The sequence below is a fragment of the Daphnia carinata genome, chromosome 4 (assembly GCF_022539665.2).
Source record: "Daphnia carinata strain CSIRO-1 chromosome 4, CSIRO_AGI_Dcar_HiC_V3, whole genome shotgun sequence".
Lineage (NCBI taxonomy): Eukaryota > Metazoa > Arthropoda > Branchiopoda > Diplostraca > Daphniidae > Daphnia > Daphnia carinata.
In genome coordinates, this window is record NC_081334.1 from 8833515 (window position 1) to 8851843 (window position 18329).

Genomic DNA, 18329 nt, shown 5'->3' on the forward strand with positions numbered 1-18329 from the left:
AAGAGAAGCACTCTATACCTCGACCAACCACTGTATCCAAAGTTAAGATGTCTACCACCAACATCCTATAAATGAATACAATCAAGGAAGAACGACCGAGCTGGATTGAAAATCTAGTAAACGACTGGATGGGAGCCGAAGAAACTCAGAAAACAGTAAAGATTGAGCACGAAACAGAACCTGAAGTAGGGCTCGAAATTGAAATAGTGAAACACGAAATAGATGAGAACGGTGACGACGATAAAGATTGGCTGAAGAAAATGATTTAGCAAATCGAGAAGCCCGAAAATACTGCAGACAACGCCGCAACAGCAATAGCACTGGCGAACGAGCACCGCAACCACGAAGAAAGCCAGTCAAGTTACAGTCACCGTGAGGATGAATCACACCTCGAACGGAACGGAATACAGAAGTGACAAATACGACCCACCCGCAGGCAATGAAACAGGAGGATTCAATCATGACCCAGAAGCGCATATCACTATCAGCTGCGGTAACTGCATGCTTAAGACTTTCCCTTCGTTAGCCGCGGGGGAGGCAGCCAGTATACGCCTCGAAAGGATGGCTACTAAAGCAGCCAAGGAAGGCCAGTTAATCTTAGAAATAATGAACGCCCCCCGAAACACATTAAGAAAATTTCTGAAGAAAAAGGAAGAAGAGGGAAGAGCAACAGGGAGAAGCGTAGGAAGTATGTTAGACACGAAATTCCCAAACGGAAGAACCCTGCTCCATGAAAGTGTAAACAAAAAAAGATACGACGTCACGGATTTACTATTAACGTTCGGCGCCAACATCAACATCGTGGAAAATGGCGAAACAATAGCTCACCGAGCCGCAGCGGACAATAATGAACACCTACTCAGAACTCTAGCATACCACAAGTGTCAGTTTAGCGAATGGAACTGTCCTATTAGGGAAACTCCCCTAATGGTGGCTATTGCATTAAGAAACGAAGAATGTATCGATTTCCTGTGGGTAACTCCACTGATAAAACAATTGAGTCGCGATGCAGAAACCTTTCTGCACTACGCAGCAAGATTCAATAACAAGAAAGAGTACGTCAACAGTGCATACCTGCATGGAGTAAACATCAACCAAGAGTCCTGGACGCGCCGCGAAACGGCCCTTACTATAGCCGTACGATACGGAAACCCTTAAATCGTGGAAGTACTGTTAAGAAACGGGGCCAGATACGACGAACCAGACGGCCTAGGAAATTACGCCATGGATTACATCGGCACAAACGACGAAATAGCGAAAGTATTCCTTAACAGAAACATAACTCCGAAAAGAAAAGGCCAGAAAACGCTGATAATACACTACGACCGAGAAAGGAGATGCAAGAAGAGGAGAGGATCCAGTTTAGCATCGGAAGAAGATTAACCACAGAAATTGCCGTTCCCAATTTTACAATTTTAAAGTAAATAAAAAATAATAAAACAAGCTAGATATTTTCAAAATGTTTGGGACCTTAGACTTAGCTTCAAGCAAATATGTAACCAAAGTAAGCATCTTCGTATAAACAATATTGAAATGTTAAGCCTTCATTTGTAGGCGTTAAGGCATAAATGATATCTAGTTGGAGGACCAACTCTTATCGATAAAGAGGGAAGGAATGTAATGATCCAATATATACTTTTATGTACACTTGGCGGTAGCCTATGCTATCCCTGAAGTAGGTGCGACACTACGCGTCGCACCCCCGCAATAAAAACCACGGGTGAAGCCCATGGAGAATGCGAATATTGGATTACATCTGCGTCAAGCATTTCTTGAATTTTATCATCTAATAATTTCCTTTGGTTATTTGTTACTCTGTATGAGCGTTGTCGAATGGGGCCTCGTCCTTGTGTATCAATCATATTTTTTATAAGGTTGGTGTTTCCTAATTCTGAATATTTGGACGCGAACAAGTCGTGAAAGTCATCAAATAATTTTGAGAGCGGTGCTTGAAATTCGGAGTCGACTTCTGTGATAAAAATTGGCTCAGCTACTGGTTTAGAATTATCTTCTAATTTCGCGAAAGAAATTTTTCTGATAACATTCCCAATTATTTCAATTACGCCTAATTTAGTGTTTCTGGGAATTTTGGTTTGATGTAGTGAATGACTTTGGACCAAAATTTTATAAGTTCCATCTCCCAATACATTTCCGATAAATTCTTCGATATAAATGCCTGCTGGCAGATCTTTTGCTGGGCTAAATATAAACGCTGTATTTTGTGGGACATACGGAAATGAATCTTTCATTTGTGCTGCAACTACTATCGACGTCTAACGAAATAGCGTCGTCTTTTTGACCGTAGTAACTGCCATGTCGGGTACCTCAGAGATGGCTAATCCCTGCTCATCCCTCGCTAGGTAAATGCTCCTGGCTTCTCCGTCAAGCCGAAATCCGTGCTTCTGGATTGCATCTCATCCAATGATACAGTCCTCAGAAACACCATTAGTAACAATAAATTCTTGCTCAAAAACTGTTTCTCCGTATCGTACGGGTAAAATAACTCTTCCCAGCGTATGTAATTTCTTCTCCCCTACATCATATAAATCGAAGTCAAGCCGACTGCAGATCACCTGACCTCTAGGGGGTAACTTATTAAATAATCTCTCATGGCTAATACTTTTAGACGTGCCTGTATCAAATAATGCTTGTAACGGGATCTGAACAATTTTCAATGGAATTCTAGGGGTCGATTCATTCGTAATAGAGGTTAATTTTGCGGCTTGTCGGGGTTAAATATGAGGCTCGTTATCAACTGACCCGAAGCTACAGTTGATAGCTACTGGTTTCCCTGGCGTTGAGGGGGCGCTGGAATATTAGGTCTTTGTGAGTTCCTATATTTTGGACAATTATTAGACTTATGCCCAATTTATCGACAGGAATAGCAGATTGGAGGCTGGGCTTGTTCCAGATTGTGACGCTGAAATTGGCGACAATTGAACTGAGTGTGACCGCGGTAACCACAAAAATTACAAGTTATTATCTGCTGATCTGACCTGTTATTATTATAATTGCTAGGTGGCCTCGAGAAAGAGGGCGCAACTGGCGTCGGGCTGTTTGGAAATCGAGAAGGTTGGTGTTGGTAAGGGTTAGGATTATAATTATAATTATTATAATTATTATTGGGACGATGCTGGGGAGGCCTCCAGTTTCTGTCTTGATTAGCCTTATTCGATTGGAATGAAACTTGTTTCCTATAAGGGATGCCTGGTGTAGCCGGAGAATAATTTTTCCTATCTTGCTGAAGTCGTTTAACAGCCTGTGTGAGTTCGTGAAGAACATCCTTAATCTCATCTTTATCCGACTTTGGATTATCCCCTTGCTTATGGCTATGGCGAATATTGGCAACGGCACTGCTTACAATTTCTTTCTGGTCACTTAACATTTGCTTAAGTTCTTTTAATTCCGAATTTTTTGTGCTAAATGACTCGTCAATTGCCCTAACAAATTCATACTTCTCATTGGCTGTTTCCAAGGCTTCCAGCCGAACGGCGTAAACGCGAGTGGCTGCTACGAGCTCGTGAAAATCTTTGAATTCCTTATATCTGACGTTAGCTTGCAATTTTGAATCCAATCCTTCGATAAATTTCTGCATGAGAATGACTGCGAAAGATTTTTCCATATAACCATCAGGATATGCCTTTTTAAAAATTTCCTGTAGACGATGAGCATAATCTACAATTTTTTCTCCAGGTTTACGTTTAGCTTTATTGAATTTCTTAATGTATACATCAACATTTTCATTCCCGTGGAAGTGATCGAGCAAAGCCGTTTTAATGGAACCATAGTCGTATAGATGTTTTTTAATTAAGGTTTGTATGAGTGAAAAAGCTTTATCTGTTACTTTTGCACGCATCATCTGAATAATTTTCCCTTCAGACCATCCTGCCCCATCAACTATACTCTTAAAAGATTCTAGCCAAGAGTCAAAGCGAGAAATTGGACTACCGGAAAAGGGAGGAAGCAATTGCAATCGTGAAAAGGTATGCTGGTTGTTTTGTAAATCTTTTAAATCGTTTACTGTAGCTGCCCTGGTAGGGGAATAAGAGTAAGCCATATTGTTGGTAAAAAAAGTTAGAGGAGAGCTTGGAGCTCTGTGATGGTGAGATTGCGCGGTGCCCGGAATGCGGTTCGAAACTGGCCGGGATTCGCCAATATTGTTGTCGGTCAGTGGTATCGACGGTTTCGGAATCGTAGTCGTTCTGTGTGGCGCTTGTCTATCTGCTGTGATGATGTCGGACAAGTTGGGGTGATCTCCAGCTCGTCCTGGGTTTCCCGAATGGACGATAGCAACTGTTTCAATTGTTTGGCAGTCTGGGTGATGACGTCTTTGATGATGGCCGATAGCTGCTTGTGGCACGATCTTGTCACTCTCGGGAAGTGGGTCAATCTGTTCCCGAGGAGTATCAGTTCGGGTAACAGTGATTCCAAGCTGGTGATTGATTGTAGTTTCCTTTGGAACGATAGTAGGTTTAGTATGGCCGTGAGAAGAGTCAGCTGGAATCCCAACAAGGTTTTCTCCAGGTGGATCGAGAATTCGAACGTTTCCAGGATCAGAAACTCGTATTGCCTCTCCTCCTCGCTGATTTGCGTTGTCGCTCTCGGCACAAAGCCGAAGAGGGTCGTGTCCTTCGCTGGTACGAGCGTCTGCAGTTCCTCTATGCTGTACGTTTGTTCTAACAGGAACGTCGTAAACTGCCTCGCATACGTCGTAAAGGACGTCGTCAACTCGGACGCCTGTTGATCCGCCTTCCGCGTTGTCCGCTTTATCTGCCCGCTGGCCCTCACTTCTTGAACCGCAGCTAAGTATTTCAGGAATATTGTTGGCGTCTCCACGTCCGTCAGCAACTGCGGTTTGCCCAGGGGGCGGTCCCTCAGCCCGAAATCGTTCAGTAGCCGGTTCAGCTGGTCCCAAATTTTCGGGTCGTGGACTGGAAGTCCAACGCCCTCTCCTTCAGGCACTTGAGTGCTAATATCAGGGACGGAATCGGACTCGACGGCGTCGGAAATACTTTGGATGGATTACTCTGGATCTCGTGGTATAGGTGATGGAGACCCAAGTTGAGGTGATCGTCCATTCACTGGGCTTTTCTTTTGGAAGAAGCTTAAAAGAGTACTCGAGAGGAGACTAGCCTTTGATTCGCTTTTCGTAGGTGATTTTGGAGGAGAAAGACGAGAAAAGAACTTAGCATAAACCGATCGTGGACGTTGAGTGGCTGCAGCAGTAGATTTAGCACGTGCACCAGTTGTTTTAGTGGTGGGTTTAACGAACGGAGCCACTTCCTCATAAGCAGGATTCGATCGTAGTTTACTTAACTGAGTATTATCTGTCTGCACTCTAGGTTTCAAAACGGGAGAAGCAGACTTCTTAACGACTTCAGTTTTTGTTTCTGACGCTTTACAGCCCTGAACTTTGTCTATCGTGGACGAAGGGCGATCGGATAGTTTCTCAAAATCAATTAACTTAGCAACCGTTTCGTCGGAGATTTGTACCACTGGCGTTAGGGGAACAAGGGGGGTGCTTACCGGCGTGCGAGGTATCTTAGGTCCGCCATAAATAACATCATCCGTCATTGTGGTTGAGTTCGAGAAACCGCTGCCACCATAATGTAAAGCATCTTCCCGTGTGGGAAGACGGACTTTTCGGATTAAGACAATAAATGTAAATTGAACTCGAGGCGTTTTACCCACAATGACGTATGTGTTTATTGTAAGCTAAGACATAAGAATTAAAAAGATAAGTGAACAAAAGATAAGAAGAAACATTCGGGAAAACAGTTAAAGAAAGAACAAATAGACAGGGGTCTTACCGTGAACTCACGAGTGAAAGAATGGAAGAAAACGACACAAGGGGAACCTGGATTTCAGCTTCCACACGAACGGTACACAACAAGAGTTCAGAAACGTAAGACTTCGACAATCAGTGTCCGGGATAGCTCAGGACAAGAACGAATTAAGCGATTAACGAACTAAGTCAAAGTTTAGGCAAAGAAACATTAAGCAAGGCACAATACTACTCAATAAAGCGGGGAAGATTGACTTAAGGCAACTATTTGGCACGGCTGCAACTACTTGTCTGATTTCCGTCAACTGCTAGGTTTATCACAAAACTTTGCATACTGCAAAAGTGGAGTGATTGGGCGGAGCTTGTGCATTCGCGCGACAGCCAATTAAACGATGCCGTTTGATGTGGCGTGATGTTGAGGGCGTATTGTCTGCGTGAGTCAGCTGCAGGTGTTCATTTGGGTCAGAACGCTGCGTATAGAGCGTTGCAATTGCCATGTCCAGACTTGCGTTTAATACTGAAGCAAAAGCGAGAAAAAGTTAAAGTAATATGTTCGGCTTCGTTACAATATTGAAACTCACTGTATCACACTATATTCACATTGAATAGACGTATATTTGATGCTGTTTGAATGTAGATATTGAAACTAAATGTATCACACCTTACTCACATTGAATACACGTATATTTGATGCTGTTTGAATGTAGATATTGAAACTCACTGTATCACACTATATTCACATTGAAACACGTATATTTGATGCTGTTTCAATGTAGATATTGAAACTCACTGTATCACACTATATTCATATTGAATACACGTATATTTGATGCTGTTTGAAAGTAGATATTGAAACTCACTGTATGACACTATATTCACATTGAATAGACGTATATTTGATGCTGTTTGAATGTAGATATTGAAACTAAATGTATCACACTATATACACATTGAATAGACGTATATTTGATGCTGTTTGATTGTAGATATTGAAACTCATTGTATCACACTATATTCACATTGAATACACGTATATTTGATGCTCTTTGAATGTAGATATTAAAACTAAATTTATCACACTATATTCACATTGAATACACGTATATTTGATACTGTTTGAATGTAGATCATGAAACTGATTCTATAACACTATATTGACATTGAATACACGTATATTTGATGGTGTTTGAATGTAGATCATGAAACTGATACTATAACACTAGATTCACATTGAATACACGTATATTTGATGCTGTTTGAATGAAGATATTGAAACTAAATGTAACGCACTTTATTCACATTGAATACACGTATATTTGATGCTGTTTGAATGTAGATCATGAAATTGATTCTATAACACTATATTCATATTGAATACACCTATATTTGATACTGTTTGAATGTAGATCATGCAACTGATTCTATATCACTATATTCACATTGAATACACGTATAAATGATGCTGTTTGATTGTAGATATTGAAACTCACTGTATCACATTATATTTACATTGAATAGACGTATATTTGATGTTGTTTCAATGTAGATATTGAAACTAAATGTAACACATTAGATTCACGTTGAATACACGTATATTTGATACTGTTTGAATGTAGATCATGAAAGTGATTCTATAACACTATATTCACATTGAATACACAAATATTTTATGGTTTTTGACTCTAGATATTGAAACTCACTGAACACATTAGATTCACATTAAATACATGTATATTTGATACTGATTGAATGTAGATCATGAAACTGATTCTATTAAACTATATTCACATTGAATACAAGTATATTTGATACTGTTTGACTGTAGGTGTTGAAACTCACTGTATCACACTATATTCACATTGAATACACGTATATTTGATACTGTTTGATTGTGGATCATGAAACTAATTCTACCACACTATATTCACAATGAATACACGTATATTTGGTACTGTTTGAATGTAGATCATGAAACTGATTCTATTACACTATATTCACATTGAATACACGTATATTTGATGCTGTTTGAATCTAGATATTGAAACTCACTGTGTCACACTATATTCACATTGAAACACTTATATTTGATACTGTTTGAATGTAGATATTGAAACTCACTGTATCACACTATATTCACATTGAATATACGTATATTTGATGCCGTTTGAATGTAGATATTGAAACTCACTGTATCACACTATATTCACATTGAATACACGTTTATTTGGTACTGTTTGAATGTAGATCATGAAACTAATTCCACCACACTATATTGACATTTAATACACGCATATTTGATGCTGTTTCAATGTAGTTATTGAAACTCAACGTATCACACTTTATTCACGTTGAATACACGTGTAACGAGCCCACAGGCTATCCGAAGACGGCCACACCCTCAACATCCCTCAAGCGTTTCACAAGTGAAAGTGAACATGTCCCCTCCCATTTTACCTTCATTTTGTATGTGTGTTAGTAGTATAAATACTGCATTTTTGTAACATGTAATGGGGACTTGTTACGACAATCCACTGCAATACACAAGGTTTGAAACTTTACAATTGGAGGTCCCAACGAGACTCACACTTGTTGTCCAGTACAAAGTTTCTACCCGTACCTTATTTCAGTGATTGTGCTCTACACTTCCCCGACGAGTCTCCAACAACTCTACCAGACCAAGGAACACCATCAAAGGTAAGCGAATGCCGCTTGATCATATTGTATCAGAGACTACTCGTAAGGAGAATACTTTGTATCCGAACATTGCTGACGAACTATCTCCACCGTTGTACCCCGTATTTCCCGAGCCAGACACAACCAACCAAAATCCCAACTACTCTCGAGAAAAATTTTTAGACCACTGGAAAACTCTTGTGGACTTAGAATTTGAACAAGAAGTAGAACAAAACAAAACCTATCAGACTACCACGACAAAAGCAAAAATCCAACAAATAGAATCCAAAAAACAAGAAGTTATTAAAGAGACCCACAACGCATTACAATTGTATTCATATACGTTGTTAGAACCATCGTTGCAAGTACCAAGTGGTATAACAGCAGAAACTATTACAAACACCACAAAGACAGTCAAAAATTACGTAGAATCCCTTGGTGGCAACACCGAAAACCTTGACAGTTTATTACAGCAAATTAGCATTGTACATGGTAAAGAGAAAGAATTCTTATTAGGTACCAGCCGTATTTTACAAAGAGAAGTAGTACTTGCGCAGATTACAGAGAAAAAATGTTCGTCTGAACTCAATTTTGAGTTACAGAGCTTAAGAAAGCAGCTAGAGAGCAACAAGAAAAAGGCAAAGAGTTCCAAATACACCTTAAGTAGCTCCCTCGAACAACTCCAAGAAAGTAACGAAACTCTAAAAAACTCCCTTGAAAAAACTGCCAATCGAATAAGCGAATTAGAAACAAGCCTTGAAAGTGCCACAGCAACAGAAAACCAACTACAAAACCTGTTACGAAAAAAAGAAGCCAATATCATAGCAGTTGAGAGAGAAGGGCAAGAAATAATTAGCAAACTTGAAAGTGAAAGAAAACAACTGGTTACGAAGTCAGAAACCGCCGAGCAACAGATAAAAGCAGCTTTAGAAACAAACAAACAACTTCAGACAGAAACAAAAGAAACAAAAGAGATCCTTGAAAAAACCTTAACAGAAAAAGTCGCCTTACGAAGAAGTCTGATAGATATTACTACAAAGAATAAAAATCTTGAAACAGAATTACAAAAAATCAACGCGCAGACAATAAACCAAGAAGAAAAGATTAAGTATCTGGAAAACAGGATAAGAGAATATAGAAAGCAACAGGTAACATTCGCTGAAACCGAAGACTTAGACAATTCCAACGAACCAGGAGAGATAACGAAATTAGTAAGTGAGATAAACGACCTAACCTCAATAACAGAAGGAGACAAATCCCTTCACTTCGAGTTAGAATCTGAACAAGTTGAAAAACTACAGCAACTCAACAACGACCTACAAAACCAAATCGAGATCCAAAACGACAACCTTCTTCAACTAGAGCGAAAGTACCAAACTCTCAAAAACAAAATCGAAATGGGACTTTCACACAAAGAAGCTTCAAGAATTGACCGCGACACAACAGATACCGATAGCCTTGATACATCCACAACCCAACCAATTGTAAAAGCATTAGGAGAATTATTTTCCAGAGAAGACAAAAAGTCAATTCCAATCTTCAAAGGGAAAAGTACTGATAAACTAATAACAGAATGGCTGAAGGACGCCGAACATGTCGCACGCAACAACGACTGGGACAACAACCAAAAAATACGATTCTTCTCTGACAGACTAAAAGGCGATGCCTTAGAATGGCATGGAAACTACGTGGAAGAGCAAGGTGACGAATTAAGTTATGACGAATGGAAAACTGCCATTATTACAAGATTCCAGGATGCATACGACTTAGCAGCACAAAGAAAAAAGTTATCCACGCTAAAACAAAAACCTGAAGAGAAATGCAAAGCCTTTATTTCAAGAATCAACAGTCTCTACGAGTCCATTGAAGGCAAAGAAGAAAAATCTGACCAAAACCAGACCATAGTTGAAGGTCGACTCATAAACACAGTCAAAAGAATGAGAGATTATACCAAAATCAAAATTCTGATGCAAGGCATTTTACCAAAATTCAGAGCAGAGCTCTATTTTCGAATGCCCGAAGACCCTGAAGATTTTGATCAGCTTTGTAAACAATTAATCATATCCGAAGGTATCCTATATAGCAAGGAAACTGCAGAAGATAAGGAAATAAATGCGGTGATAGCAGGGATAACGCACCACGAGAAACAACAAGACAACGAACTTTCACAACAAAAGACAGAAATTGAATTCTTAAAACAAAAAATTCAGGAACTGGAAAAAACTAATAAAAACCGTAACTTGGCACAGGATACTGATATAACCGTAGCAGCAGCAGATCGATACGAACCAAGATCCTCACGATCAAGTGATCGGTACTCCAGATCACAAAATCCGCGAGTTCGATTCGACGACAGTTCAAATAGCAGAGGCCCCAGTAGTGACCGAAATTTCGGCCGAAGCAGGGAGAACAGCCCATACCGCAACAATTATACTTCACCACGAAGACAAGGTACTTCCCCAGGGTATCGACAACCCAATTACCCTTCATATCAACAAACACCGAGACCTTCATACAACAACGGACCGACCCATTACAATCAACCACACTTTCAACCGAGCAACAATCAACAAGCGTATCACCAAAACCCAGGTTATCCACGACAATACCCGCAGCAACGACAAAACCAGCCGAACACCCACGACACTCTTGGAAATAAGATTATTATCTGTTACAAGTGCAATAAAAAAGGACACATTGCAAGAGAATGTTGGACAGATATGGCACGTATCAACAACCCGAACCACCGTCCAATGCAGTAAACACAATATCCCTACCAACCAACCCTTTAACACAAAATTTAGAAATAGCGATACCCAAACTAATCCGTATACCAGTAAGAATTTTTGGAAAAGAAATTAAGGCTTTAGTAGACACAGGAGCAGCAGCCAGTTTAGTTTCTGACAGCATATTTTTTAATCTAAAGGAGTATGAAGAACTTAAACATGTTAAAGACTCCCCTTCACCAATATTTAGAACGGTGTCAGGAGAAATACTAAAATCGAAAGGGAAATATGGGTTTTCAATCACCATTAACACCAATCACGTCATTAAGCATGATTTCTTTATTATGGAAAACTTGAACGAAACTTGCATATTAGGATTAGACTTCTTATCGAGCAACAATGTAAAAATTAATACTAAAAACAGGCAGATCAATTACGATCATTCCGGAAAAGAACATAGCTTTGGTAAATACACACTCCCAGTATATAGCATAACTTTTGGCAAGACAGGTATTAATATTCCACTCCTCCCAGACCGTTCGTCAGATAGTAACTACAACAACGATCTGACAGTAGCAGATTATCGCAGCCTAGAATCTTTCTCCCAATCAGAAATTAACAAGAAATCTAAGCGAATTGGACAAACCCAAGAGAGTGAAACGACTAACATCTCCGACGAGATACGCATTAAAATTGAAAATCTATTGAAGAAACACGAAACTCTATTTGCAGAAAGAGAATCAGATTTGGGTCTAGCAACTGATGTAAAACATTCCATTAACATAGGATACAACGCCCCAATTACTCAACGATTGCGTAGAACACCAGAAGCATTAAAACTAATTGTCAAAACAAAGATTGAAGTAATGGTAAATAACAATATTATTAGAGAAAGCCACAGCCCATTTGCAGCAGCAATTGTAATGGTTCCCAAAAAAGATGGAGAAATGCGTATGTGTATTGATTATAGGGCACTTAACAAAATAACCGTAAAAGACAAATACCCATTACCAAGAATCGACGACACAATTGATGCATTGAGCGGATCGGTTTACTTCTCAACATTGGACTTACTAAGTGGCTACTGGCAGATCGAGATAGAAGAAAGCGACAAACACAAAACCGCCTTCATTTGTGAACTTGGACAATACGAATTTAATAGAATGCCATTTGGACTAACAAATGCACCAAGCACTTTTCAACGAGCAATGAACAACATATTGAAATCAGTATTGTTCAGGTTCACATTGGTTTACCTGGATGACATCATAGTGTTCAGTAATAATATTGCTGAACATGTGATACATCTAGAAGCAGTGTTTAAACTTCTTAAAGACGCAGGACTAAAATTAAAAAGAAAGAAATGCGAATTTTTCAAAGAAGAATTAGACTATTTAGGATATATTGTTTCGAAAAAAGGAATAACACCGAGTACAAAAAAGTTAGAAGCAATCATCAAATACCCAGCTCCCAAAAACGTGAAAGAATTAAGCTCATTTCTAGGTTTGGCTAGCTATTACAGAAAGTTCATCAGGGCTTTTGCTGATAAAGCCCACCCACTGACAGCGCTAACGAGAAAATCAGCCGAGTGGAAATGGGGAGAGGAACAAAGGGACGCCTTTGATTGTATCAAGAACTGTCTCATAACTAGACCTATCCTAGGGTATCCAGATTTCACGCGCGAATTTATCATCTACACAGATGCCTCAGGATACGGTATAGGAGCAGTCTTGGCTCAGATGCAAACTCTACCTCAATCAGCGGATTCAGCGGAGTCCGACGTACAGGAACCCCGTGAATCAGACGGCGCGGAAGTCGTCATAGCGTATAGCTCTAAACATCTGAACGACCGCGAAGCCAAGTGGTCAACCACAGAGAAAGAGGCTTACGCCATCATCCACGCAATTGACGTATTTAGAACGTATCTATACGGACGCAGATTCACCGTATTTACAGACCATAGACCTTTAGAATGGTTAATGAGCAAGACAGAACCCGCAGGAAGATTAGCTAGATGGGCACTAAAAATACAAGAATTCGACATCGTCATTGGGTACCGGCCTGGGAAGTCGCACCAAAATGCAGACACCCTAAGCCGTATTCCCATAGTGCCAATAGCACGAGTAGAAACAAGGGCAATGGAAAGAGAAACTGTCATAAGAGAGCTAGAAAATATTCGAAAAGAAGGTGAAAATCTAAAAGAAAAACTAAGGATTGAAAGATTAAAGAAACAAGAACAGCTGGAGAAAGAAAACGAAAGTATTCAAAAAGAAAACGAAAGTTTTGAGAGGGAAAGTCAAAGGAAGAGCGTAGGTTTTGAAAGAGAAATTGGAAGTGAAAGTAAAAGGTCTGAGAAAGAAGACAGATGGATAGAATTACAGCAAGCAGATAAATATTGTCAAAAACTAATGATGGAAATACAAGAAGATAGCCAGAAAAATAGAAATAAAAAATTCTCAAGCAACTTTATAATCAATGAAAAGGGTCTATTAACAGATAGACAAGGAAAATTAGTAGTCCCTGTACCGTTAATCGACGGAATTTTACGAGCAAATCATGATCACATGATGGCAGGGCATTTAGGAATCGAAAAAACAATAGCCAGACTTAGAGAACAATACTTCTTCCCATACATGCGACAAAACGTAACAGAACACATCAAAAATTGCCTTAAATGCGCAAAACGCAAGGCTGTGGGAGGAAGTAAAGCACCATTGCAACCTATGCCCCCAGCCGAAAGGGTGTGGGAAAGACTTGCGATGGATATTGTGGGTCCCGTTCAAGAAAGCGCAAAGGGACATAAGTATATTTTAGTCCTATCAGATTATGCCAGTCGTTTCGTCTTCACGGTTCCAATGAGAGATCAAACTGCCCAAACAATTGCTACAATACTGGTTAATGATATTTATACAAAATATGGATCCCCCGAAGTAGTACTAACAGATCAAGGAACTAATTTCCTGTCGAGCTTAATCCAAGATATTTGCAAATTATTCAAAATCAAACAAATCAGAACAACAGCATACCATCCCCAGACAGACGGATTAGTAGAACGATTTAACAGAACCCTATGTGACATGTTGGCTTGCTACGTAACGGATGAACCAGAAAATTGGGACAAATATCTACCATTTGTCACATTTGCTTACAACACAGCGAAGCAATCAACACTGCAACAAAACCCATTCTTTCTATTCTTCGGGAGACAACCAGTGCTCCCAAACGACATCAAAATAGACAGGCGATACGAAACATACGAGGATACCAGTGTAATGTACTCACACCAATGGAAGAAGGCTCAGCAACTAGCGAAGGAACACCTATTTCGGGCACAGACAAAACAAAAAAGATACTACGACAAAGGAACACAAGCGATCAAATATAACATTGGTGACTTTGTGCTACTGAAAGCTCCACCAACTGCCGGAAAATTCATCAACAGGTGGAATGGACCATTCAAAATCATCAGAAATTTCTCAAATCTCACTTATGAGATTCAACACGCGAGCAATGAAAAACTAAAATCAGTGGTACACGTCAACCGCCTAAAGCTCTACGTCCCAGCAAACCAAGAAACAGAAGAATTATCTAGTGTTCCACAACAACCAGGAAGTGAAACAGTGCGACGAGGACCAGACAGACCAAGAAACAACTTCATCAACAACAAAAGAATACCTGTCCGTAGAGCGTGTTGGCATCGGCATCATCATGCAGCAGAAACGGAAAATTGTAAAATCATCACACCAAATCTCCCCGGTCCTATACCAATTAATCCTGCACACACTAGAATGACGAATCCACGATACAACTTACGGCAACGCAACGAAGTATCGAGATTCTAAAACGTCCAAATTTTCTTTTCGCAGATGGAACTGATACTATCACTCATCCAATTACTCACCATCATTCCATCCACATATCCCATCTATTCAACCGTATGCGACTGCCAGAACGTAAAGACCAGAGGAATTTTAGATATAGAGGCACCCTATTACTGCAATAACAAAGAATCAGATACAGCTCACTTACCCAGAATACCCACGTTGTACACTTTAAAAACAACACAAAAACCAGCAGCCTCTTGGAAAGGCTGGACCTGCAAGCAATGGATAAAAACGAAGAAAATAACTGGGTCATTCTGGATCGGATCTTTCGACACCATATATTCACAAGAAACTAAACTAATTTCCCCACTGGAATGCTGGAGAATGGTGAACGACAAGAAATGTGGCGATAATAACATGCAGACCGGACCAGCGGGTCTGAGTTTCACAGCCACCCCGACAGGCGAAGGGCAATGGTATGCCATAAAAACATATCACACCCTCAACTGTGTTGCAGAACAAATCACCTTACGGCAGGAAAAACAAGACGACCCAATCGAGAGCCCATTTGGACCATTAAATACTACCCAGCAAGAAGGACACTTCATCCAAAATCAAAACACAATAGTATGGGGAGATAGGACAACAAATAATTCATATTCTCAAACCTTGATCAAAGGAAGCGGTTATCTGGAACTTCCGAGAATACCGGAACGCGAAAACACCAGCCGTCTTTACGACACCAATCGACAGATCGAGATTTCATTCTTCAACAAACCAGATCGGGACATAACACCACAAGGTTACAAAGTTGTGGGCGTACCGCTCACATACCTAATCTTTCCAACCGAAACAACGAGAAAATTGTACGAGATGTTCAAAACAACTATACATACATGTATACAAAATACTCACCTAGATACATCGGTGTGCAAGGACTACAGGGAACTCCAGTTAACCAAGCGGAAACGATCCATTCAACAGGAAGTTACATTCTTGCTCAACACTCCCTCGGAAGACTCAGAAAAACGTCTGTACAGCATTTCGTACGCCTGGGGGCCAATAAGAATGGGATATCAACAGGCAATCAGGATCAACGAGAAGGACCGGAGTGTAAATTACAACGCCACTATATACATAATATACAAACCAGACGAAAACACTCAGTTAACCGCCCACTTTCGTCTCAAAGACGATGATCCACTTCCTCAAGGATCAGAATTCGAATACATCGTTGACCAAACAATAAGAATCCAGAACAGTAATATCTGTATCACGGAAGGAGAAGCAGGCCGACTAATTGTTGCTAAATGCTCAGAATTTTCAACACGGTGGATTCTAGATCAACAAAACCATCAATTAATTTCACAAGAATCGTATCTCTGTATTACACTAGGAACATACCAAGCTATCATATTGACAGAATGCAGAGATGATAAGAACAGCGTAACACAAAAATGGATCTTTGAAACTGTCAACACCAATCCAGACATCATAGAAAATTTCCCAGACACAACTTTAGCAGAAATGCAGGAAATTCAACAAGAACAACGGAAGGCAATCACAACCACGATTAATTCGCCGCTATTTGGAGGAATTTTAAAAACTAATCACGGTAGCGGAAATATAATCTGGGATATGATTGCCTGGGGCCTATTGAAAAACGGAAAAACACCAAACGAAAAATGTCTAACACACCATGGAGTAAACAAACAAATGACATTAGAAGAATGCGACAAAGAGTGGCCGCAATGTCAAGAAGAACTAAGAAAACTAATTAACAGCAACGATCCATTAGTACAATCACAAACAATGGTAGCCAACTGTAGCAAAGCAACAGAACGAGGACAAGCTTTCGAATATACATCTGATTTCACCATCAGACCGTTCAACACAAACACCTGTATCAAAGCCAATACGACAATGCTAGTACTTCAAGAGTGCGCTAGCACCAGCTCAATCTGGGGCACATTTGAGCACACAGGACAGCTCATGGCAACAGATAGAACTGGGCTACATTCACCCTCATCAGACAGGAAGTGTCTCACACAGAGAGTAGGACGGGTGACCCTGGGGCATTGTCACAGCTCCAGCCAAAAACAGCACTTTAACTTTGAATATCGCAACCCACACCAAATACGGACTCTCTCAGCGGCAGCCATCATAGCACTGCACACTAAACAGCCATTGGACGGGAAAACACTCCCAACCATACCACCACTAATGAAAAGAGAGGATAACAACCAATCAGAGAACAGCAAAACTTTGGCCACACCCCCTGCCACGCCCACAACAGAAAAACACACAACAACGACAAGCGTTACAACGACAAGCGTTACAACGACTACAAAGCCCACAATAAAAACCACACTGGGAACAACAGCAAAAACAACAGTAAAAAGCACTACGACAATTAAACCAGTTACAAGCACAGCAGCTAGCAAACCCACCACAACACAGAAAGTGACAACTAAACCCAGTATGACATCAACGTCAACAAAACCCACCACAACTACAAAACCAATAATCACATCGACAAGCACTAAACCCACCACTACTACTAGACCTACGGCAACTGCTAAGATAACTTCAACTTCAACAACCACTACAACTACAAAACTTACGACAACAACAACAATGGCCACTACAACAAGTTCCACAACAACAGAGAAAACAACAACGCCTACTACGACAAGTTCCACAACAACAGCGACAACAACGACGCACCAGCCAAGCTCAATAACGCCGAGCACAAAAACAGTAATCGAAAGTTCGACTACCCAACAATCATCAACACATACTGCCGGAGTAACCCCTTTAGCACTAACGGGAACAACGTCTACAACAGAAGGAACTCAAATTCAGGCCATCGAAGAAAGCAGTATTCGAAACTTGCCGTTAGCTGATTCTTTGATAATTTCAATGGATCAAAAAGCTGAAGATACATCAAACAATGAAAATTTAGAAGCCGATTTACCCAAAAACATTGAAGAATTCAACGACAAAATTAAATACGAAATAAGTAAAATGCACGACCAATATAAGATAAGCATCGAAACTGAACACGAAAACAAGTTGGCAAAAGAAATTCGGGACGTTTATTGTCAACTATCAGCAATCAAAAGAACACAAGCAGTTATATTAGCCCAAACCAACGGAATTTTAGCAGCAGCAGCAGTAGGTTTACCAATCTGCACAAGACTACAAGGCTTCGGTCAAGCAATGACACTTCAACAATGCGAGGCAAAAAGAATTTTTATATCAGCAAACGAAACCAAATGTGGATTTCAGCCGTTTTTTACTTACGAAGGAAAAAACTGT

The 18329-nt window shown here is 40.1% G+C and overlaps 1 protein-coding gene across 1 annotated transcript; it reads left to right on the forward strand.

The window, feature by feature from the left end:
* The first annotated feature begins 378 nt into the window (after positions 1-378).
* Positions 379-1158, forward strand: LOC130687588 (putative ankyrin repeat protein RF_0381). The gene has a single exon (XM_057510761.1). It carries the CDS (start codon positions 379-381, stop codon positions 1156-1158), a length of 780 nt encoding a protein of 259 aa, XP_057366744.1.
* The last annotated feature ends 17171 nt before the right edge of the window (positions 1159-18329 follow it).

Excerpts from the sequence above, each read along its gene's own strand:
- LOC130687588 (XM_057510761.1), top strand. The coding sequence starts at position 379 with ATGAATCACACCTCGAACGGAACGGAATACAGAAGTGACAAATACGAC.